At 47.8% G+C, this 23,777-nt stretch overlaps 2 protein-coding genes and 1 pseudogene across 5 annotated transcripts in view; 2 read left to right on the plus strand and 1 right to left on the minus strand.

Moving 5' to 3' along the window:
- The window catches only part of Dnaja3 (DnaJ heat shock protein family (Hsp40) member A3), a 29,028-nt gene extending 23,117 nt beyond the window's left edge, over nucleotides 1–5,911 (minus strand). For both annotated transcript variants that reach the window (XM_006984691.4, XM_006984690.4), the window contains exons 1-3: nucleotides 5,692–5,911; nucleotides 2,322–2,455; nucleotides 506–589 (exon numbers count right to left, since the gene is read on the minus strand). In XM_006984691.4, the coding sequence (XP_006984753.2) occupies nucleotides 506–589; nucleotides 2,322–2,455; nucleotides 5,692–5,911 (438 nt within the window). The remainder of the gene's footprint in view (nucleotides 1–505; nucleotides 590–2,321; nucleotides 2,456–5,691) is intronic.
- Nucleotides 5,912–5,986: 75 nt separating this feature from the next.
- The window catches only part of Coro7 (coronin 7), a 61,821-nt gene continuing 44,030 nt past the window's right edge, over nucleotides 5,987–23,777 (plus strand). The window contains exons 1-6 of one of the 3 annotated variants that reach the window (XM_076577941.1): nucleotides 5,987–6,125; nucleotides 12,442–12,538; nucleotides 13,624–13,698; nucleotides 18,980–19,050; nucleotides 19,478–19,661; nucleotides 22,011–22,087. In XM_076577941.1, the coding sequence (XP_076434056.1) occupies nucleotides 19,048–19,050; nucleotides 19,478–19,661; nucleotides 22,011–22,087 (264 nt within the window). In that variant the 5' untranslated portion in view covers nucleotides 5,987–6,125; nucleotides 12,442–12,538; nucleotides 13,624–13,698; nucleotides 18,980–19,047. Of the gene's footprint in view, nucleotides 6,126–9,559; nucleotides 10,022–12,441; nucleotides 12,539–13,623; nucleotides 13,699–18,979; nucleotides 19,051–19,477; nucleotides 19,662–22,010; nucleotides 22,088–23,777 lie in introns of those variants that run through there. The other 2 variants (XM_006984693.4, XM_042283603.2) reach the window with 2 other exon arrangements.
- LOC143274530 (annexin A7 pseudogene) lies at nucleotides 19,978–21,348 on the plus strand (annotated as a pseudogene).

The following is a 23,777-nucleotide window of genomic DNA, read 5'->3' on the forward strand; positions in this document are numbered from 1 at the left end:
AAAGCTACACAGAGAAACCCTGTCTTAAAAAAAAAAAAAAATCATCTATCAGTATGAATTACCTGAGGAGCTTCAATGGTACAGATGAATCCTATTCCTGTTTTGTTGTGTATTGAAATGGCTGTGTAGCCCTGGCTGGCCTTAAATTTGCAGAAATTCTCCTGCCTCAGCCTCACCAGTGCTAGAATTACAGCTATAGCACCACTCCTGGTCTCTCTTCTTTTTTAAATATTACATCTACTTATTTTGTGTACATGTGTGGGTGTTTGTCATGGCACTCAGGTGGAGGCCAGAGGACAATCTGTGCAAGTTGCTTCCCTCTGTGCTGGGGACCATGTGGGTCCTGGGGATTGAACTCAGGTCATCAGAGTTGGCAGCAGATACATAGACCCACTGGTCTCACCAGCCTTGTTTCTTCATTGAGATTCTGAGTAGGCAGAACTAGCCTAAGACCTCAGCAGGGACAGTACACCACACTGGACCAGGTGCCATGGCAGGCTGTTACCTCATATGCTTCTGCCAGTTGGGAAAACTTCTCCTTGGCTTTGGGATCATCCTTATTTGTGTCCGGGTGGTATTTCTTGGCGAGCTAAGGGAGAAGAAAGTAAATTACTATAGATATGAAGCAGAACAACAAACTTGCTGTAATTATGCCTCTTTACAGCATCTGTCTCTCGTAAGACAACAAAAAAATTTTTTTTCTTTTGTTGGTTTCTCAAGACAGGGTTTCTCTATGTATCCCTGGAACTTACTCTGCAGACAGGGCTGGCCTCGAACTCACAGAGATTCACCTGCCTCTGTCTCCTGAGTGCTGGGATTAAAGGCGTGCACACTGCCCAGCTGCAACAAATTCGGGGTTTTTTTTTTGTTTTTTTTTTTTTTTTTAAGATTTATTTATTTATTATGTATACAGTGTTCTGCCTGCATATAAACCTGCAGGCCAGAAGAGGGCACCAGATCCCATTGTAGATGGTTGTGTGCCACCATGTGGTTACTGGGATTTGAACTCAGGACCTCTGGAAGAGCAGTCAGTGCTCTTAACCTCTTAGCCATCTCTCTAGCCCCGACAACAAATTCTTAAAACAAAATTTAAAATTTGAAAATAATTCACAGATCTACATATTCCTCATCTATCAGAAATCTCTTCCAAAAATAGTTAACTAGGAGCTGGAGAGATGGCTCAGTGGTTAAAAGCATTTAATACTCTTGCAAAAGACTGGATTTGGTTCCCAGCACCCATGTAGCATCTCACAACTGTCTGAAACTCCAGTTTCAAGAGATTTGATGCCCTCTTTTGACCTTAGAAGTCACCAAGAATGCAAGCAGTACACATACACACATGAGGTAAATATACATGCACACAAATTAAAAATAAATAAATATTAAAAAATAGTTGACTAGTCAAGCAGTAATAGCGTACACCTTTAATCTCAGCACTTGGGAGGCAGAGGGAGATGGATCTGTATGAGTTTGAGCCCAGCCTAGTCTACAGATCTAGTTCCAGGACAGCCAGGGCTATACAGGGAAACCCTATCTCAAAAAAACAAAAACAAACAAAAAAACAGCAGGGCTGGAGAGATGGCTTAGCAGTTAAGTGCACTGGCTGTTCTTCCAAGGTCCTGAGTTCAATATCCAGCAACCACATGATGGCTCACAACCATCTGAAATGAGATCTGGTGTTCTCTCCTGGCATGCATTCATATATGCAGACAGAACACTGTATACATGGTAAATAAATCTTAAACAAACAAAATAGCATTAACTGATACCACATTCATTGTGCACCAAATGCATCTTTCTCAGATAACTCCACAAGCAGGATCAGCTGCTTGTGAGCTGCCCGAGTGGGCTATACACCAAGTCAATACAGACCAGACAAGATCAAAAGCAATCTGGACTGAAGAGACAGCTCAGTGGCTAAGAGCACATATTGCTTTTCTAAAAAATCTGAATTCAATTCCCAGATATGTCTGATGGTTCATAGCTGCCTATAACTATAGTCCCAAGGAAATCTAATACCTCTGTTTTGTTTTTGTTTTTTGAGACAGGGTTTCTCTGTGTATCCCTGGCTGTCCTGAAACTCACTCGGTAGACCAGGCTGCATCAAAGAGATCTGCCTTCTGAGTGCTGGGATTAAAGGTGTGCAACACCACCACCTGACACCCTTTGCCCTCTGTGAACATATGCATTTTTGTGTACATGCCTATACACAGACACATATATACAATTTTAAAAATTAAAATAAAATAGACACACACATATATAAAGATCACCAGCAATCTTTCTATAGGCTGGTCAGTAAGTCTAAGACCAATACAGACCTGATAATAGGCTTTCTTGATGTCTTTCTGGCTGGCATTTCGGGGCACTCCTAATATCTGATAATAGTCATCTTTGGCCAAGGAAGCACTTGTGTGGAAGGAGGCAGTACAAGCAAAAGGGAGACTTTTTGTTCCTGGAAATGAAACAAGAAAGTAAGTTAGTCTAGGAATTTGTCCAACAAGAGGAAATTATAAATAAATAAGCAGCTACGAAATACATGTGAAAGGACAAACAAGCCTCAGATATAGGGTCTGTTCCTTTCTGATCACACTAGAGGCCAAACTCAATGAACACCAAATGAGGGCAAAGCTTGGGATAAAGTTCAGTAAGTACACTGCTTTCCAGGCATGCATTTGAATTTGAGTCACAGCACTGAATAAACCCAGCATATTGGTTCATGATCAGCACATGCTCATAATCCTAGCATTAGAGAAAAGGAAACAGATGATCAGAAGTTCAATTCACAGCTACATATAAAGTTTTAGGCCAGACTGGAATACATGATTAAAAACGACGACGACGAAGAACCAGGTAGCAGTGACACATGCCTTTAATTCCAGCACTGGGGAGGCAGAGCCAGGCAGATCTCTGTGAGTTGGAGGCCAGCCTGGTCTACAGAGTGAGATCCAGGACAGTCTCCAAAACTACACAGAGAAATCCTGTCTGGAAAAAAAACAAAAACAAAACAAAACAACAACAACAACAACAACAACAACAAAAAACCCGACAAGAACAACAACAAACATAGCCAGGTGGCAGTGGTGGCGCACACCTTTAATCCCAGCACTCAGGAGGATGAGGCAGTCAGATCTGAGTTTGAGGCCAGCCCGGTAGACGGAGTAAGTTCCAGGACAGCCAAGGCTACACAGAGAAACCCTGTTTTGAAAAAATCAACAACAAAACCCACAAAACAAACAAACAAACAAACAAATAAATCACATAAAAACAGCCAGAGAAGTAGAACACATGCAGAAAGAAGTTAAGGAATAAAAGAAGAGAATGAGCAGGAATGATCAGAATAAAATAAAAAGGAGTTATGAGATTATTATTGTTTCTTCATTCAGACTGGAGAAGACATTAAAACTGGATTCTTAATGATTCTATATTCAACCTCCTCTTTATTTGATACCTGCCCGGCTGGTTAACCCCACTCCTTCCACTGTCCAGAGGATAAGCCTGTAAAGTGGCAAAAGTTTGGCAACTGTAGCAGCTTCAACACCATCAGCAGAGAACTTACATGAAGCTGTGCAGATAACTACAGGTAACTATTACAAGGTGGATGTCTTTTCTATCCTAATCAATGATTAACAATATTAGGGAGAATTTGTTTAACTCTTTGGTTTTCATCCTTGTTGCTTTATTCAAGATATGTACAGTAAATGCTATTTTTATTATAAACCTAGCATTATTCTCCACATTGTTTTAAGAATGCCCAATGTATGAGCCGGGCGGTGGTGGCGCACGCCTGTAATCCCAGCACTCGGGAGGCAGAGCCAGGCGGATCTCTGTGAGTTCGAGGCCAGCCTGGGCTACCAAGTGAGTTCCAGGAAAGGCGCAAAGCTACACAGAGAAACCCTGTCTCGAAAAACCAAAAAAAAAAAAAAAAAAAAAAAAAAAAAAGAATGCCCAATGTAGTAGCAAGTTACTGCTTTCTTTCTGCTTGGGAGATTTTAATTTCATCTGATTTCATAAACCAGTCTTGAGAAATGATCACAGCCCTTAAATGTGGTATCAGGATATGCAATGAAGAATGACACAATATAGTCCCTTGAGATAAAAATATGCCCACTGTAGCCTATGGGTTGAATTAAGGAAAGCCAACTGCAGTTCTTTAGTTATGTTTTCATATAGAAGTAATACTTAAAGCCGGGCGGTGGTGGTACACACCTTTAATCCCAGCACTGGGGAGGCAGAGCCAGGCAGATCTCTGTGAGTTCAAGGCCAGCCTGGGCTACCATGTGAGTTCCAGGAAAGGCGCAAAGCTACACAGAGAAACCCTGTCTCAGAAAAAAAAAAAAAAAAAAAAAAAAAGAAGTAATACTTAGAGGGTTGGGGATTTAGCTCAGTGGTAGAGCGTTTGCCTAGCAAGCGCAAGGCCCTAGGTTCGGTCCTCAGCTCCAGAAAAGAAAAAAGAGAGAGAGAGAGAAAGAGAGAGAGAGAAAAAGAAGTAATACTTAGTGCCTGTCTAGGTCTCTATGTCTCCCTCACACAAAGGCACAATAACTAAAAACAAAAAACAAAAACAAACAAACAAAAACAAAAAAACCGCTTCAAGGCATGCATGAGGCCTTATGCTTGATCCCTGGAACTTCCAAAAATATAATAAAGCTCAGTGCTTGCTTCCTTCATTCTCGCTGCAGTGGTATAACACAGTATAAGAAAGTATCACAGGGATGGAGAGATGGCTCAACAGCTAAGAGCACATATTGCTCTTGTAGAGGACACAAGTTCAGTTCCTAGCCCCTAAGAACAGCAGCTCAAGACTGCCTGTAACTCCAGGGGTCAGATGCCTCTGGCCTCTTTGGACACCTGTATTCAAGAGCACATAGCCAGCCACTCACAGACACACATATACATAAATAACTTTAAAAATGTTTTTTACAGAGGAAGACTGTTGATCACAGCTAAAGCATGTCAAGGCTTAATGCACACTGATTTGGTATTACCTCCGGGAATAAGGAAGGTAAGTACCATGCCAAGACTACCACCTTTCCACTTTGTAATTTTTTTCAAGTTATTTAACATCTAAACCTGTTTCTCCGTAGAATGGAAAGGTAACAATGCCTTTGACATATCACATGAAATATTCTCTGAGAAACCATACTTCATACACTGTAAGTGTTCAATAAATGTTAAGACTGCATTATTACATTCACTGACTTAAGGATTTTAAACAAGGCTGATTATGTCCTCCACTTACACCACGTGATGTTAGGGATGCAAGCTGTGAAATGACAATTCATCACACTTTCCGACCTCAAAAGAGGGCAAGCCCTTGCATCTCCCTAGATCTCTGGGTGCCTAGCACTCACTGAATGGCAGTTGTTTCTTCCATTACAAGCTAGAAAGTGAAGGAAAAGGGATAGGGCAAGGGGGCAGCGGCCTAGACAGAGAGGTGAGCTGTTGACAGAGGTGAAGGTTCACGGCCTTCGGAGCGTTTCACCACCTCCGGCTCCACGCAGCTCTTTCCCCTCGACGGCTTCTGGGTAGCCAGCACCTTGGCCTCTCTGCCTCCTGCATGCCTGTGTCCCCAGCAATTCCTCTCGATCGGGAAGACACCTCCATCCCGCTACCCTGGTCTTCAGAGTGAGGCGAGTCGCCCTGTCTAGTCCCAGGAGCCGCTACTGGAGATCTGCAAGCCTCCCTCACCTGTGAGGCGGACACCGGGTCTCAATGTCAGCAGCGCCCGGGGGCCGTGAGCGCCCACGGAAAGCCCGAAGGCAGAGACGCTCAGCTTGCGACCCACCGATGTTGTCAACGTTGTCACTACGCCCCTCTGGGGCTGCTGGGCCCCTCTCCCCGCTGCAGCCGGCAGTCGGGGGGTCCCCACCACCACTAGCAACCAGCGTGGGGAACACCGCGCAGCCATCTTGGCCCGGGGACACTGCGCCTGCGCGGACCGTCCCTAGACCGCTCAGCCGGTCACCTCTTCCGGAGGCGAGGCGTCCTCAACACGCAGGGCGCGAGCATTGCGTACGCGCCGCCGGCTCGGAAAAGTTGTCCTCCGCTATAAGGATGTCATCGTGTATGTCTTCCCTGTATTGGAATTTCTGTGATGTACGATTGGATGCTGCATTTTACTTGTGAGTAATGTGTAGCAATTGTAATCTTCCTGCGAGTCCCGCCCTGGGAAGAACTACAAATCCCAGCAGACCACACGGCGTCAGTTTCGCAGATTCCGGCACGCAGCTTGCGGCTGCCTTCCCTTGACCCTGAAAATTACATCTTATTGCGTGTTCTCTCGGAAAGCCTCTGCACGTGTTGTCGGTTGCAGTTTTTCTGTGTCTGGTTTCCTCGCAGCAGAACTTGAAGCATTCCTCTCCATCTTAAGTACGTTAGCCTTCTCCAAACCTGTAGCAAGAATCTGAGTATTGTAAATGCCCGTTATGTATCACGCAGTTACTGTTTGTTATCCGTGTTCTAGAATATAATGTTAGAGCAGACCCGCTATAGAGGAGCAAACTGACTTCACAGGGACAGACTTCTTATGAAGTAACACCGATAAGTGCTACCAAAGCACCACAGTTATAAGCATACCAGTGTCCTAGATCTGTTTCTCAAACATGTAGGGCAGGGGAAGGGGGAGGATTGGACCGTTAAACTTGCTGAGCCGTAATGTCCAGAGCTGGACTTTGATGAAACGTGCATTGAATACAGATGGAGTATCCCAATTGGCACGAACATCGAAAGCTGCCAAATATGGTAGTACACACCTGTAATACCATCACTTGGAAGATGGAGGTAGGAGAATCATTTTCAGCTATACAGCAAATTCAATACAATCTGGGCTACCGGAGATCTTATCTCGGAAAACAAGGAGAAAAATTGTTGGGTCCAAAGGAGACTCCAATTCCCCAAACTCCAAAAGGTAGTGCAAATATCCAAAAATGGGCTCAACCTGGGCCATAGGAGGATTTCTGGTGGTTAGATAAAAGCCAGCAAACCAGGTGGTGGTGCTGCTGCTGCTGCACACCTATAATCCCAGTGCCTGGGAGGCAAAGGCAGGCAGATCTCTGAGTTCAAGGCCAGCCTGGTCTTCAGAGCAAGTTCCAGAACTACACAGTGAAACCCTCCCTCAAAAAAACAAAAGCAAAAACAAAATAAATAATAATAAAATAAGAATAGATATAAAGCCAGCATTCCTCGGGAACTTGTGAAGCCAGTGTTCCTCTACCAAAAGGAGTCGTTTCTCTTATAACTGGCAGAAGGGACCAATGGCTGCCCTTGGTACCTATTAGCATACTAAAGCACATCTGGCCTCCAGGCTTCCTCTGTATCACAAGGACCTGTTACACATTTCAGAGTCCAGGCTAGCATCCTAACCCTTCTCACCCCCTCCACCACCCTAAACTCCCCATCTCATGGACTTCCCTTCCCCCAGTTACTCATTCTCTTTACAACCCAGCTATTTTCAATGTTTCTTTCTGTTTCTCTGTGTCTCTCTCACCCCTCACTCCTGCTCCTCTCATGACCAAGTCCAACATACTATGGAGCAGTCATGTTATCATTTTATACAAAAATAACTTTAAAAGCTTGTATCTGAAGATGTATATGCTTAAGCCTTAAATTTAGAGTATATAATTGAAGAGAAAGCTAGAAAGCTAGACTGGGCCTGGTTAGTTGTGAAAGTTAAATTTAAATTTTCACCACCCTCCCAAATAAGAGGAAGGTTATGATGATCAATGGACACACGGACACACACACACACACACACACACACACACACACACACACACACTGTCACTTTTTACTCCCAGTATTATCAACAAAATTTGTGTGTATGTTACCTTGGGTAGATAACCATAGTCTTCACCAGCCAAATTCTCAATGGATTCTGAGATTCAAAGGTTAAAAAACCACCAATCAAGCAAAGAATAGTCACCAAGCTATTGTAAAATGAAGGACAGCTGGAGAGTTTTGCTAGAGTGGAAATCAGTTATGTGAACACAGAACATTTTAGTGAAACAAGGAAAAAGGTGCAGGGAGTGAGAGGTGGGGGAGAGAGTGTGTATAGTGCATTCAGCAGCAAAAGTATTTCCATGTCTCCAGCACGGTGGTTAAGAGTATGAGCTTGCCTGGACAGTGGCTGTGCATGCCTTTAATCTCAGCACTTGGGAGGCAGAGGTGGGCGGATCTCTGAGTTTGAGGCCAGCTTGGTCTACAGAGTGAGTTCCAGGACAGCCAGGGCTATGAAGAGGAGTCAGCCTACTCAAATCTCAGTTGAGCTGTATGTCTTATGGCAACTTCATCTATCCTTATATTGCCCAGGCTAATTTCAAACTTGTGGGCTCAAGCAGTCCTGCCACCCACCCTTGAAAATTACTGAGACTACAGATGTATACTACTGAGTCCAGCAAGAATTACTTGTATACAAGCTAGAGAGATGGATCAGCAGGCAAGAGCTCTTGCTGTTCTTCCAGAGGATTTGGAGTTTGATTCTTGTATCAGGCAGCTCTTGACAACCTGTAACCTTGTTCCAAAGGTTGCAATGCCCTCTTCTGACCTCTACAGGCATCTTCACCCATGTAGTGCACATACAGATGAGTGGGCAGGAATACAGACATAAATAAAAGTAAATGGCTCAAGAGTTAAGAGCACTTGTTCTTGCAGAAGACCCAGGTGTGACTCTCAGACTCTCAGCACCCACACGACAGCTCACGACTGTCCATAACTCCAGTTCCGGAGGATCCAACAATTCTAAGTCAGATTCTCATGTTTGCAGGGCAAGCACAGCTACCCGACTGGCCATCTGCCCGGCCCTGCTCCCCCAGCCTTTTTTTTTTTTTTTTTAATTGGCTTTTTTTTTTTTTTTAATATGGGCTCACTTAGCAGCTTTAGGCTGTCTTGCAAACTTACTATGTACCCCAAACTGGCCTCAAACCTAGCGGTGGTGGCACACACTTATGACCCCAGCCCTCAAGAGGCAGAAGCAGGCAGATCTCTGAGTTGGAGGCCAGCCTGGTCTACAGAGCAAGTTCCAGGACAGACAGGGAGGGCTACACAGAGAGACCCTCGACTAGAAAACAAAAAACAAAGAGCGAGAGAGATTCTCACAGTATAGGATTCTTAGTAGTCCTTATCCCCTCAGCCTGCCCTTTCCAAATAGTGATTTGCTGCAAGCTCTTGAGCCAACACGTGCAAGGCCTGGTGTGACAAAATCTGCCTTCTTGACTCTGCTCCACCATTAACACGCTTATGCGGCCAGCTGCTTATCCTCAGGTTCTAGTCTAGTTAATTCTGTCTGTCCGGCTACTTGAGGAAGCAGATAGTGGGACAGATTGCACACAAGTCATTGAAAAGCCTCAGGGACTAGTAATACCGCAAATCTAATCCCAGGGCAATCTGAAGTGTGGTCTCTTAAGTACAGGACAGGGGCAGCTCACATGACCTCCTACTGGTGCTGTGGTCCCTCAGGCATCAGGGCGTGATTTCTCAGGGCGGCCTGGCAGCTATTGGCTGAGAGGTGAGGCTGGCGGCAGTCGCACGGAAGAAGGGCGATTCGGAGGCGTGCTCAGATGGGCCGCAGGCGCTTCCTATTGGCTGGTAGCATGTCGGGGCGTGTCCTCCACAAACTGCGGGCGGGTGGGGCTGCAGCCTGCGGGAGTCCAGGGTAGCTTCCTATCGTGCACCTGAGAGCTGACGCCCCTAGTCGTCGAGGCTGCGCTCACTCTGTCCCAGCCGCCATGAACCGTTTCAAGGTGTCCAAGTTTCGGCACATGGAGGCCCGGCCGTCCCGCCGAGAGGTGAGCCTGGCCCGCGGACCCCGCTCCCTGGCTCCTGGTCCCAGATGACTGCCATCCTCTTGTGCGAGCCGGCGCACTGCACACCCTGGGCTGCAGAGACCCTCTATCCGCCCCGCCCCGAGCTTTCCACCCGGAACCGCTCCCTTCAGCTGAGCCCGAGTCCAGGCCGCCCCTTCATTGCCTAGAGGACAGAGTCCGGAGATCTAGTGACGCGCCCTGGCCGTTGGGTGATCCGGGTAGGCCTGGCCGGTTTGCCTTGCCCCGGGACCCCCAGGAGGCCTCGCAGCCCTCCCAGCCACCTCCAGGCCTCTGCTTCCGGTCGGCCTTGCTGGGAGCCAGGCTGGGAAACTGCAGAAGTGGGGCTTCTCCTTCCTGCTGCCTAGGATTGCCTCTGCCTGGGGCCAGGCTGTGCAGAGATGCTCCCCTTCCTCGTCTCAGCGAGAGTGAGGGTGTCATCTGGGGAGGAAGCCCCTTGGCCAGGCATGCTTCCTCCCTTGGGTTTCCGCCGCCTCTTCCTCCTCGGCTGGCGCAAGCTCTTCTCTTACTAGGGTGATGCTGCTGGTGGCAGTTGGGGCCTGAGAAGCTAGAGCAGGTGGATCCCACAGGAAGTGTCGAGAAGGACAGCATGTTTGATGAGTATGCTTCAGAGACCAGGCCGGCCCCGGCCTGTCTCCTCTGTTATTTGGAAAGCCTGGAATGTATTCGGATAATTGAGCTTAGGAATTGACCTCTAGTAACCTGTCAGTAGCCCAAAGCGAATTATGACAGCCGTGGTCCATTTTCATTCTCTGGACAGTATCCTCTCAGGACTTACTGTGTGCTGCCCAGCTTCTCCAGCTAAAGCAGTGAACATTTTGGCATTTCCCCTCCCCTGTGGCACTTAACAGCCTTAGGAGGAAGATGGCCAGCAAGCACAATATAAGTGCATTGAAGAACGCACGGGGGGGGGGGGCGGGGGGGGGTTGGGGGGGGCTATGATGTAAAGTGGTGAAGTCGGGGTTAGCCCTACTGGAGTGGAGAACACTGCCTGGGGGTGGATTTCGACTGAGGCCAGAAGGGTAAGAAGTAATTAAAAACCCCAGGGGGAAATGGAAAGTGGACCCAGGGTGGACAGAGGGCATTAGTCAGGCAAAGTATGGGGATGGATGAGTACAGGGCAGTCCTGCAGAGGAAGAAGTTGGGTTTTGTTATGAGTACAGTGTGGAGCCATTGACAACTTGAGAGGAAGTGTTTAGTATTTCTATTAATTAAGACCATTACTAGGAGTGCAGTAATTACTAGTGGAGGGGTCTGGGGAGACCTTCAGGGGCTTCTTCCAGTGTGGACCTCCATCCAACAAGTTAAACAGACAGGCCCATGGAACTAGGGGCCTCAGGGAGAGCTTAAGACAGTTTATGTGATTGATTGGAGGTGGGAGAGCAGGCTGTCTGTTCTCTATTGCAAAGCTACTGCCTGTCACTGTACAGTAACCGTGAATCAGGAGTAACCGTGAATCAGGAGGGCAGTGATGTGTAGTGCTGATGTTCTCCTGGGTGGATAATGGACGATAAAATAGAAATTTAGGTGGTGACATGCACAAGCCAATGCGGGTGCTTTGTCACTGAGGCAAGATGGATCTCAGAACACTGCTTTGACATCAACTGGGGACCTTGCTGATCTCAGTTGCAGGACAAGTGCTCTTCCTCTCCCCCACATGTGGGGGTGTTCACATCATTGCCTTTTCAATTGTCTAAAGGAAGAGCATGTTCTGAGGAAGCAGGTCTTTACCCTCTCCCTGCTGAGCGTTTGTGTTCTCAGGGGTTCCTGGGACAGCCCTCAGCAGAGGATCTGCAGAAGCCAAGCCCGACTTCTGTGAGCTTGTCTCTTCTGTCACCTTCTCCATCTCTGAACTGAAACGTTCCCCCCACAGACACATGCACTTCCTCCTGACAGCTTCCTCCTCCTTATTAGGGAACTGATTTGCTAAATAAAATCACCCTCTTAGCTACTTAGGTTATTCCAAGAACATTTGGTATTTTTTTAAGGGACTGAGTGGGACAGACCCAAAAAAATCCAATTCCATATCCAAAGAAATACTTCTCTGATGGTGCAGCTTTAAGGTGGAGTCCCCTAGGTCTGAGGAACCTGCGTGCTGTACATCCATGAAGTCATGAGTTTGATGTCCAGAACCAAGGTGATGATGTGTGCTTATAGTCACCACACACCTGCACAGACGGGTGGACATCTGGAGCTCATTAGTCAACCAGCCTCCCTGAATTTGTGAGTTCTATATTCTGGGTAAGACGCTGTCCAAAAACCAAAGTGGGACCAGACAGTGGTGGCACACGCCTTTAATCCCAGCACTTGGGAGGTGGAGGCAGGTGGATCTCTAGGTTCGAGGCCAGTCTGGTCTACAGAGCGAGTTTCAGGATGGCCAGGGCTACACAGAGAAACCCTGTCTCTAAACAAAACAAAGTGTGTTGGCTCCTGTGGAATTACACTACAGATTGTCCTCTGGCCTCCACATTCACACACAAATACACAAATACACACACACACACACACACACACACACACACACAAATGCACACCTACAGAGAAGATGGAGTTTCCTGTATCCCCCTTTGGCACAAGCAGCGACCTGACACTAACTGTGTTTCTTATTCTTCATTTGCAGGCCTGGATTAGTGACATTCGTGCAGGAACGACCCCAACATGCGGGAACCACATCAAATCAAGCTGCCACTTGATTGCCTTCAACTCTGACCGCCCAGGTAGGGAAGTAAGCATGGGAGAAAGATTCAAACATTGTCACTATAGACAGGTGAGGAAGAAGGGCAAGCTCCATCCACACTGGAGAGCTGGAACTGCCTGGGATGAAGGGAGGGGCAGGCCTTAGACCCCTCTGCACTGGTCACCATATAGCAGTCAGATAGATTTTGGGTAGTGAGTGCTTGTAAATCATGACGGTTGTTCTAGCCAGGCAGGAAAGAAACCAGTGCTCCTGTTTCAGCCATCCACACAGACAATTCCCCTCCTGTATTTGGGCCTTGGGTAGCTGGGATTGATCATAATGATGATCTGAAAAGTCCTGTGCCAGGTGTGGTGCGGCATGTCTATAATCTCTGTGCTCCAGGAGGCCAAGTCTGGAAGATTGTGAGATGCAAGCTAGCCTGAGCTACCTAGTCCCCATCTCAAAGAAAAAAACTAAAGGAAAAAAATCTTTAAAAAACAGAAAAAAAATAAAACCCTGTGTTAGTTGGGACTTCCTTGGCTGTTTGTGACGACACAGACAAACCAATTTAAGCACAGGATAAATACCTTTTTGGCTGACTCGGGACTTTAAGCGGAGATGGATCCAAAGGTTCCTAAGTGCTCTCCACGCCCACTTTCTTCCCCCACCCACTCCCATCTCTAGTTTTTTCAGAGAAGGGCTCACATTGTAGCCCAAGCTGGCTGGCTTCTGCCTCACAGGATTCCTCCTGCCTTGATCTCCCAGGTGCTGGGATTTTAGGTGTGAACCATCTCACTTGGTCTCCAGTTTTTCTCTTGATCCCCCCACCTGGCTTGGGGTGCTGGCTTCCTTGTCTGGTGAAGATGGAAGGGATAGCAGCTGACAGCCCAAAGCTGACCTCATGTGATCTGCAGTGTGAGAAAGAAAACCTCGTTGTCCAGTGTTCTGTACCCAGTGCAGATAGTTAGGTTGGGGAAGAACCGAGGTCCCTTCAATGTCAGGAACAAAAGTGACAACTGGTAGAGGCTTTCACATGGTTTCAAGACTGGCTGTCTTGAAGTCCTTTGAAGGGAGGTAAGCGGCACCGTGAAGCTCAAAGTCAGAACCTCTGTGTTTGTTTAATAGGTGTACTGGGCATCGTATCTCAGGAAAGCCATGGGGAGAGCAAGAGGCACGTGGCCTACCTTGGCTGCCATTCAGGTGAGTGGTGCTTGATCAGGGAAGCCTGGGGCCAGCAGCTCACACATACTTGGTCCCTTTGCCTGTGGCTTCTTCTCCTCACTACGTGTTCTGCAGTGTACGTGGGGTCAGAGGCTGCACCTGGTTTGGGATTCTGGCCTGGAGGAGGGAGGTTGGATGTTCCAGTTCATCAGCATGGCAGGAGAAGGAGGTATCAGTCCTGGGCTGCAGATGTCCTATCTGAGAACACGGGCACACACACACACAGACTGACACAGACAGACAACTTTGTGGCCCCTAGCCCTATGTTCTCTGGAGTCCAGCAGGACGCCTCTCATTTCCAAGGCCCCTTCCCAGCCAGGCTGCTAAAAGCCATGCAGGGAAGTGGCTGTGCTGGGCTGCAGGGTGGAGATGGGCCGTTATAAAGGGCTTTTGCCTGCTGCAGCTGCTTCTGGGGTCCCCAGCAACCTGCCTGGCAGCCTGCCCACTTTGGGGAAAGTTTGCTATCCTCTAGGCATTGGCCTACCTGGCTTTGTCTCCATAGCTGTAACCCTATGGTCTAGATCTCTCTTGTTGAAGACCTGGGGTGAAGGAAGAGGATAAATCCTTGGTCCTCAGGCAAGATAAGGAAAGAGAGAATTGAAAGGAGGGGTACTGCTCAATGTCAGAGTTATGATGGTGATGGTTAAGGTTGTTAATAATAAAAGCCAATATTTATGTATAGTCCTCTGGGTGTTTTCTAATCTAAATTTTTTTTTTTTTTTTGAGATAGTATTTCTCTGTGTACCTCTGGCTGTCTTGGAACTCACTTTGTAGAAATCTCCCTGCCTATGCCTCCTGAGCGCCTGAGTTAAAGGTGTGTGCCACCACATCTAGCCCAATGTAAATTTTTGTTGTTGTTGTTTTGGTTTTTTTTTTAAAGATTTATTTGTTTATTATGTATACAGCATGTATGACTGCAGGCCAGAGGAGGGCACCAGATCTCATTATAGATGGCTGTGAGCCACCATGTGATTGCTGGGAATTGAACTCAGGACCTCTAGAAGAACAGTTAATGCTCTTATCCTCTGAACCATCTCTCCAGCCCGTTGTTTTGTTTTTTTTGAGACATGGTTTCTCCGTGTAGTTTTGGTGCCTGTCCTGGATCTCGCTCTGTAGACCAGGCTGGCCTCAAACTCACAGAGATCCGCCCGGCTCTGCCTCCTGAGTGCTGAGATTAAAGGCTTGCACCACCACCGCCCGGCGAATGTAAATGTTGTACAATTTTTTTATGCGTATGGGTGTTTTGCCTGCATATATGCGTACCACATGCATGTCTGGTGCCCGAGGAGGCCAGAAGTTGTCAGATTCCTTGAAATTGAAGTTACAGGTAGCTGTGAGCACCATGTGGGTGTTGGGAATTGAGCCTGGGTCCTCTGAAAGAACAGCCAGGGCTCTTAACTGCTGAGCCATCTCTCCAGCCCATTAATCCAAACTTTGAAAAGGATTTGAGGTGTCATTTGGATATGTAGTGCTTGTTTTAAGTGAATAGTTGATTTTTGGTTAGATTTTTTGTTTTGTTTTGATGTGTATAGTTGTTTTGCCTGCATATATGTACCACATTGTTGTAGTGCCCTTAGAGGCCAGAAAATGATGTTGGATTTTCTGGAATTGGATGTAAAGATGGTTGTTAGCTGCCAGTTTTTTAGATAGTTGTGTGTACCAGCATCCTGTTTCCGAGCATTTCTGTTTATCTAGACCCTCTATAGTTAGTAGAAACCTTGGCATAGCAGTCCTAGGCGGCCGTCATTTTATTCCAGTTCTAAAGCAAGGGTCTGCACATTATTCTCATGGCCAAAGCCATCCAAGGCTGACAGGAAAGCAGGCAGGAAACCCTTGGACCACAGCCACCCAGCCCAATTTATCCTAAGGTAGCACATCTGGCTGCACCTCCAGTTGTGGGAGGCTCCCAGGATTCACCCCACAAGTCTCTTTTTGGCTTAAACAGCTGGAGTTGATCTCAATTTTTTTTTTTAACAGGGGGAGGGGAATGTGGTACAGGATGAACCAGAGCCAAAAGGGAAAGCATGGCTGGTGGTCTGGGATAGAGAGGAAATATGGAGGGTAGCGGGGAAGGATGGGGCTGCGGATGGGACAACCAGCCAGCATCACCAATGCAAGAGGCACCACTGCTGTCCCTACTGCTTGCCTTGAGGTGGGTGAGACAAGGAGAGTGGGGTGGACATGGACAGGCAGCCCTTACAGTGACTTTGGTCTGGATTTCTAGCCAGCAGGATCAGGCAAGAGCAGGCAGCTGGCATCTAACAAAGGAATGAAATATGGTAGTAAAATCGAGTCACAGGATGAGTCCCTGCACACATAGACCTCCCTGACAAGTTCTCACAACAACCCAGCAGATAGTTCTGCAGTACCTTCCCAACTGGAAAATGAGGACCCCAAGACGCAAAGGGCAAGAAGCCTGCTCAGAAGCACACAGCTAAAAGGAGGGGGCTGCGGTTAGTTCCCACAGCCGTGCTTCAGAACTGCCCGTCAGTGTGGCATCGTGTGCCTTCCCTCAGTCGGAACAGCAGCAGGTCCCATGGCCAGCCCTACTACCCACATCTCAGGCTGTCCCAGGAGCCGCCATTGCTCTGCTCCCCTGGCTGCTAGGTGGCCCAGGCAGACAGCCTCCAAAGGCAGGGCAGTAGCCAGGGTCTAATGTACCCAGGGTCTTCCATCATCGGCACTTATGTGGGCCACAATAGCACTCAGTATCTCTAGGGCAGAATTTTTTTCCCTGTACCTCCTTAACCTTTATATACGCGTGTGTGTGTGTGTGTGTGTGTGTGTGTGTGTGTGTGTGTGTGTGTAAGAGAGAGGCAAGAGGCAGTGTTGAGGTGCACATTGTCACAGCATGTATGGAAGTCAGAACAGAAGACAACCTTTAGAAGTTGTTTCTCCTTCACCATGGGTGCATTCTAGGGCTCAGACTCAGGTCATCAGGCCCACTTGGTAAGTGCTTTTATCTGCAAAGGCATCTCACAGACCCAGTGTGGGGTATTTAAAATTACTGCTGATCTAGGGAGATGGTTGAGCAGGTAGAGGCACTTGGTTTTTGTCTTTTTCCCCCAAGACAGGGTTTTTCTGGTTAGTTCTGGCTGTCTTGGAACTCACTTAATAGACCAGGCTGGCCTCAAACTCAGAGATCCACCTGCCTCTGCCTCCTGAGTGCTGGGATTAAAGGCATGTGCCACCACTGCCTGCCTAGGTAGAGGCACTTGTATGTAGAGAAGCTTTTTTTTTTTTTTTGAGACAGGGTTTCTCTGTGTAGACACCTGTGTAGACAGGGTTTCTGCTTTGTGCCTTTCCTGGATCTCACTCTGTAGACCAGGCTGGCCTCGAACTCAGAGATCCACCTGCCTCTGCCTCCCGAGTGCTGGGATTAAAGGCGTGCGCCACCACCGCCCAGCTAGAGAAGCTTTTATGCAGGCTTGATGGTATGTGTTTGATCGTTGGATCTCACAAAAAGACAATAGTGAACTTATTCAATAGTGTTGTCCTCTGATCCTCACATGCTGCCTTGACATCGTTTGCCTGCATATTCATACACATACACCAACTAAAATAAGTGAATTCAAAATATGTATGTGCAACCACAACAATGCTTAAAATTAGGTGAAAAAACAAGTATATGATGGCATATACTTTTATACTTTTTTTTTTTTTTTTGATTTTTCGAGACAGGGTTTCTCCGTGTAGCTTTGGAGCCTGTCCTGGAACTCACTCTGTAGCCCAGGCTGGCCTCGAACTCACAGAGATCCACCTGCCTCTGCCTCCTGAGTGCTGGGATTAAAGGCGTGCGCCACCACCATCAGCAATGGCATATACTTTTAATCCCAGCATTTGAGAAAAAGAGACAGGAAATCAGGAGTTTGAGGTCATTCCCTACAATATATACAATATATCAATCTGAGGTGAGCCTGGGCTACATAAGACTATCTTGAAAAAAAGAAAGAAAGATTAGAAAACAGATTTCTTACATTTACAACAAAAATCGATCTCAAAAAACACAAGAAAGAGAGGCTGGAGAGATGGCTCAGCAGCTAAGGGCACTGGCTGCTCTCACAGAGGATCCGGGTTCAGTTCCCAGCACCCACAGGCAGCTCACAACTGCCTGGATCTCCATTCCAGGGGAACCTGATGTCCTCCTCTGGACTCTGGGTGCTGTATGCGTGTGGTGTACGTACATATACACTATAGGCAAATCATTCATGCACATTCAATGATAATCAAATTTTTTTTAAAAGCAGAGATGGGGATCAGAGAGGTAGCTTAGCACTTAAGAGCACTTGTGGCTCTTCCAGAGAACTGGGGCTCAATTTCTGTCACCCATGTGGTGGTTCACAAACATCTGTAATTCCAGTTCCAGAGGACCTGACATCTTTTGGCCCCTGTGGGCATCAGGCATGTAAGTGGTATACAGACATATATCCATTGGCAAAGGATATATACTCTATAAAAATAAAAATTAAACATTAAAAAAACAGACACTGGTCTGAATAACTCCATACTACACTGTGTGATTCTGTGTTAATGTACAAAGTAAAGGCCATCAGACATTTTCTGTAAAGTTTAAGGCAGTGTATGTGTGTGTGTGTGTGTGTGTGTGTGTGTGTGTGTGTGTGTGTGTGTATATATTTTAAGATTTATTTATTATGTATACAATGTTCTGTCTGCATATATTCCTACACCCCAGAAGAAGGAATCAGATCTCATTATAGGTGGTTGTGAGCTGCCATGTGGTTGCTGGGAACTGAACTCAGGACCTCTGGAAGAGCTGCCGGTGCTCTTAACCTCTGAGCTAATTCTCCAGCCTGGCAGTGGATGTTTCAGGATGCAGAGACTAGACAGTTTCTGTCCCAACTCCTCAACTCCGGGTAGCAGGTGCTTCACAGTGGCAGAGTGTGTGCTTAGCATACATGAAGCCCTGGGTTTGATCCTCAACACTAAAAAAGAAAAAAAAGAACAAAACCCCAACTGACCAGACCAAATACAGTTACTTAGCTCTGCAGTTGTTGCTGGAAGCAGCACAGACCACACAACACATGCCAATGCATGGTGGAGCTGTGTTCCATAAAACACAGAAACAGCAGCCCAAGGACTCACCAAGACATGTGGTGTAGGAAGAGACCTACCTGGGTCTCTAGTGTCCAGAGGGAATGTGGCTTCTTAATGTGGGCAAAGGTGTCACTGCTGGAACTCTGGAAGGATCTTACTGGGTCTGAAAGGGACATTCAACAGATCCCATTGCTCCTCCATACAGATCTGGTCACTGACCTGGACTTCTCTCCATTTGATGACTTCCTCCTGGCCTCAGGTTCAGCTGACAGGATGGTGAGTGGGGCTGGTTGGAGGAGCTGCTTATGACCCCTGGACCCCTGGAGTATCCGAGCCCTGGCCTCTGTTCATGCCCTTGCTGGCCCCGAGTGCCTGTTCAGGGCTGCTTTTGTGATCTGCCCTTACAATGCATGACTGCCCTGGGGAAGCAGGCTGGGGTGGTGTGTGAGGCTGGAGAGGATTGCAGAGCCATGCCCAGACTCAGGCCATCCCTGCTGGTCTCTGATCACACGCTCCTCTCCCTCCTGTTCATGATGGGATATGTGGCTCCCAAACCCTAACAGGTGAGACGCCTTGACTTGTATTGTATTGGCCTTGTTTCAGCATGGGACCTTGCTTGCTAGGACCAGGATAGCTCTGGGCAGGTCTGGCTGGAGCAGTGAGGCTCCTGGCACCTGGACCACAAACTTGGTCTTTCTTTCAGATAAAGCTCTGGCGGCTGCCAGGTGCCGGAGACACCCTTCCCTCTGTGCCTGGCTTGGTGCTGGGTCCTGAGGAGCTGCCGGTGGAAGTCCTGCAGTTCCACCCCACTTCAGACGGTGTTCTGGTGAGCACAGCTGGCGGGGCCGTGAAGGTCTGGGATGTAGCCAAGCAGCAGTCCCTGACAGGTACGGCCACTCTGGAGTGGCGGCCCTTCTCTGGCCGCCCCTGTCCGGACAACCCTTCCCTTCTCTGTTGTTTTTAGTAGTGGGGGGGATGTATCAAGGATGGGGTGCAACTCCGTGAGTGCTTGCCTTGCATTCCTAAGGCCCTAGGTTCCATCACCAGAAACCTAAAAAAAGAAAGGAAGAAAGAAAAAGTGTGACAGGCATACAATATACATTCTAAAGCTTTGTAATAAATAGTATACCACTCTCCATTTCTGGTAGGCATCTCTTGTGCTCCAAACCCCCAAATTGCAGAAAAAGGAGGGATATGTGCAGGTCAGGAGTCCTCTTTCCCCCCTCCCGGTCAGTATCCATATTCTAGTGGCTTTTCACCAATGGGAGGAGGTGCTTACCCACCAGCACCTAGCGGCAGCTACCCAGGAGCTGGAGGCTACCCTACACCTGGAGGTTATCCTGCTGCTGGGGGCTATCCTGTTACCCCACATCCAGGGGGCGTTCCAGCCTATCCTGGTGGACAAGGCTTTGGGGCTCCACCCGGTGGAGCAGGCTTTTCTGGCTATCCACAGCCACCTGCACAGTCTTACGGTGGTGGACCAGCCCAGGTTCCAGTACCAGGTGGCTTTCCCGGAGGACAGATGCCCGGAGGACAGATGCCCTCTCAGTACCCCGGAGGACAAGCTCCTTACCCTAGCCAGCCCACTGCAATGACTCAGGGTACCCAAGGAACAATCCGACCAGCCTCCAACTTTGATGCTATGAGAGACGCAGAAATTCTCCGCAAGGCAATGAAGGGGTTTGGGACAGATGAGCAAGCAATTGTGGATGTTGTGTCCAATCGTTCCAATGACCAGAGGCAACAAATTAAAGCAGCCTTTAAGACCATGTATGGCAAGGATTTAATTAAAGATCTCAAGTCAGAGTTGAGTGGAAATATGGAAGAGTTAATCCTTGCCCTGTTCATGCCTTCTACATACTATGATGCCTGGAGTTTACGGAAAGCGATGCAGGGAGCAGGAACTCAAGAGCGTGTGTTGATAGAGATTTTGTGCACAAGAACAAATCAAGAAATCCGAGACATTGTTAGATGCTATCAATCAGAATTTGGACGAGACCTTGAGAAGGACATTAAGTCAGATACCTCAGGACATTTTGAACGTCTCCTCGTGTCCATGTGCCAGGGAAACCGTGATGAGAACCAGAGTGTAAACCACCAGATGGCTCAGGAAGATGCCCAGCGCCTCTATCAGGCTGGCGAGGGGAAGCTAGGGACCGATGAATCCTGCTTCAATATGATCCTGGCCACAAGAAGCTTCCCTCAGCTGAAAGCCACCATGGAGGCTTATTCCAGGATGGCTAATCGAGATTTGTTAAGCAGTGTGAGCCGAGAGTTTTCCGGATATATTGAAAGTGGTTTGAAGGCCATCTTGCAGTGTGCCCTCAACCGACCTGCCTTCTTCGCTGAGCGACTCTACTATTCCATGAAAGGCGCTGGCACAGACGACTCCACCCTGGTCAGGATTGTGGTCACTCGAAGTGAGATTGACCTTGTTCAGATAAAGCAGATCTTCACCCAGATGTATCAGAAGACCCTAAGCACAATGATTGCCAGCGATATAAGCGGGGATTACAGAAAGCTGCTTATGGCCATCGTTGGCCAGTGAGAGGATGTTTGGGTGTTTGTCTTTAATGAATGACGCTATTCAGAGCTTATCCTTGCAAGCAACGAGACCTGCATGCAGCAATGTCAACACCACCTAACCGGAGTAGCTTTTTACTAAGAACTGTGTCAGGGTAACGTGCTTGGTTTGCGCACGTTGTTGCTGCCTTAATTCTAATGTTTTTTTTTCTTTTTTTTTCCTTCTTTCTATATCCAACCAGTGTAAAAGCCATATCAGTGATGTAGTAATTTTGCACCATTTGTAAAGCTTCATCTGACTGCTTTTATTTTAATCAAGATTTCAAATTGAATAAAATTCACAGTAATCTCTAAAAAAAAAAAAAAAAAAAAAAAAAAGGAGGGATATGGACGAGCAAAGGTGAGGGTAGTGTAGTGGGGTATGTGTTAGAGTGAGCAGAAGTGAGCACGGAGAATGAGAGCCAGGCTGAGAAGCAGGGGATCTCAGAAGATTATTAAGTAGAGGCATGTCCTGATGAGGGCCGACTTAAAGAAGGAAGGCTCCACATGCATCTGTGGCATGTGTGGATGGAGCTGCTGTCCCTGCCCCTCCAGGCCGAAAGACCATCACTGCTGCTGACATGGCTCCAGAGTGACCCCAAGGCAGGCCTACCCTTCTCTACATCCCTGGTACCCTCATCACCTGGTGCCTGACCTTGGCTGTTTCCCTACAGAGCTGGAGGCCCACAAGGACCTGGTGCAGAGCGCTGTTTGGAGCCGGGATGGGGCCCTTTTGGGCACGGCGTGCAAGGTAAGCAGGCAGCCTTAAAACTTAGCGTGGGGCTAGTGTGGTCAGGGAGGCTTCACACCTCGTATGCTCTACAATATGAGCTGAAGAGCCCTGAGTCAGGATGGGGTGTGTGTGCATGCATGCGTGCGTGCGTGTGTTTTGGTTTGGTTTTTCGAGACAGGTTTCTCTGTGTAGTTTTGGTGCCTGTCCTGGATCTCACTTAGACCCGGCTGGCCTTGAACTCACAGAGATCCACCTGCCGCTGCCTCCCGAGTACTGGGACTAAAGGTGTGCGCCACCACCGCCCAGCTGGATGGGTGTTTTTGAGCTCCCTGCCCCACCTGAAGCTCTTTAAAGGGGCTTGAGGAAAGTTCCACGTTGCCTCCTGCTGGTCTGTGCTGTTTGGTTTTGGCTTTGTCTGGTATGTCAGTAAAGCTGTACCAGCTGTCTGAATAGTTTCTCCAAACAGCTTTCTATAACTTCCAACTTGCTTCAAGGACAGTACAGATAAGTGGGCAGTCGAGGCCTACAACTCACTTCTGAAAGGGACATGGTGCTTTGAACTGATCAGATTGGTAATAGGAATTTGACCTCGGCAAGAGGCTGAGGATGAAAACCCTGAGAAGAGTTCCTTCCACGGGCAGGAATGGCAGAGTGAGCATGTGTCTGTGGGACATCCAGAGACAGTGGCAAGCCTTCAGGAGTAAGTGCTGGTGTTGTTGGAGTGGCAGTCGGCAGGCAGGAAAGTTAAAGCCAGAAGGGTGGGTGGTGAGCTGTCTATGAGCAGAGTTTCCATTTGACACACTACTGTAGCCTCTGTGTGGACAGAACATGGCTGAGGTGGGCATTGTCCGCACTTCGTTTTGGGACTGCCATCAGGGAATGAGTAAGAGGACTGTACTTGTTCCGGGCTGGTAGAGATGGAGGCCATAGAGCTTTTGGTGGCAGATTGGACATGAAGAGTGGGGATTGTGAGTTTGGATCTTGGGTACCAAGAGAGGAGCCCCACACTGAGACAGACGTGCAAGCAGGTCTTGAGAGTTGGAGAGTGCCTTGTGTGAATGATCTAGACAGTACCGCTGCCATGGTGGTTGGAGGTGTATTGAGCTGGGGTACTTGGAGACATCCCAGCTTGTCTGGACCTGATGGGATCCTGAGCAGAGTTGAGCAGAGGATGGAAAGGGAAGTGCAGTTTGTGCCAGAGTCAGGGATATTCTCAGAAGGGAAGAAGCTAAGAGGAGTGCGGCCTGGGATCCGGGCTGGAGGGGTCACCAAAGTCGCTGTGCACCAGGGTAGAGGAAACCTGGAGTTGGGACATTTTTGATGGTATCAGGGCCTGAAGAGACTTATGAAAAATGGCAATCAAGAATGATAGTGCATGCCTGTAGTCCTAACATAAGGCGGTAGAGGCCAAGAGATCAGGAGTTAAAGGCTAGCCTGGACCATGTTATGAGTTTGAGGCCAAGCTGGACTATATAAAATCCTATCCTAGAAAATAACAAAAGGAATGGGGAGTCAGGAATGCAGGGATGGGGACCGATGGAGGCTTTAGGCCCTGAATCCTTCCAGACCTGTGGGCTATACACACTTCCTGTATTCTCATCTTCAATCTGCCATTTTTTGTTAGGCACATTGTCAGTGTTTATCAAGTTTCCTTTCTGGTATTGTTCATCATTCAGTGAGTTCCAGATGTTGGCTTGAGCTCTGGAGA

The sequence above is a fragment of the Peromyscus maniculatus genome, chromosome 8 (genome assembly GCF_049852395.1).
Source record: "Peromyscus maniculatus bairdii isolate BWxNUB_F1_BW_parent chromosome 8, HU_Pman_BW_mat_3.1, whole genome shotgun sequence".
Lineage (NCBI taxonomy): Eukaryota > Metazoa > Chordata > Mammalia > Rodentia > Cricetidae > Peromyscus > Peromyscus maniculatus.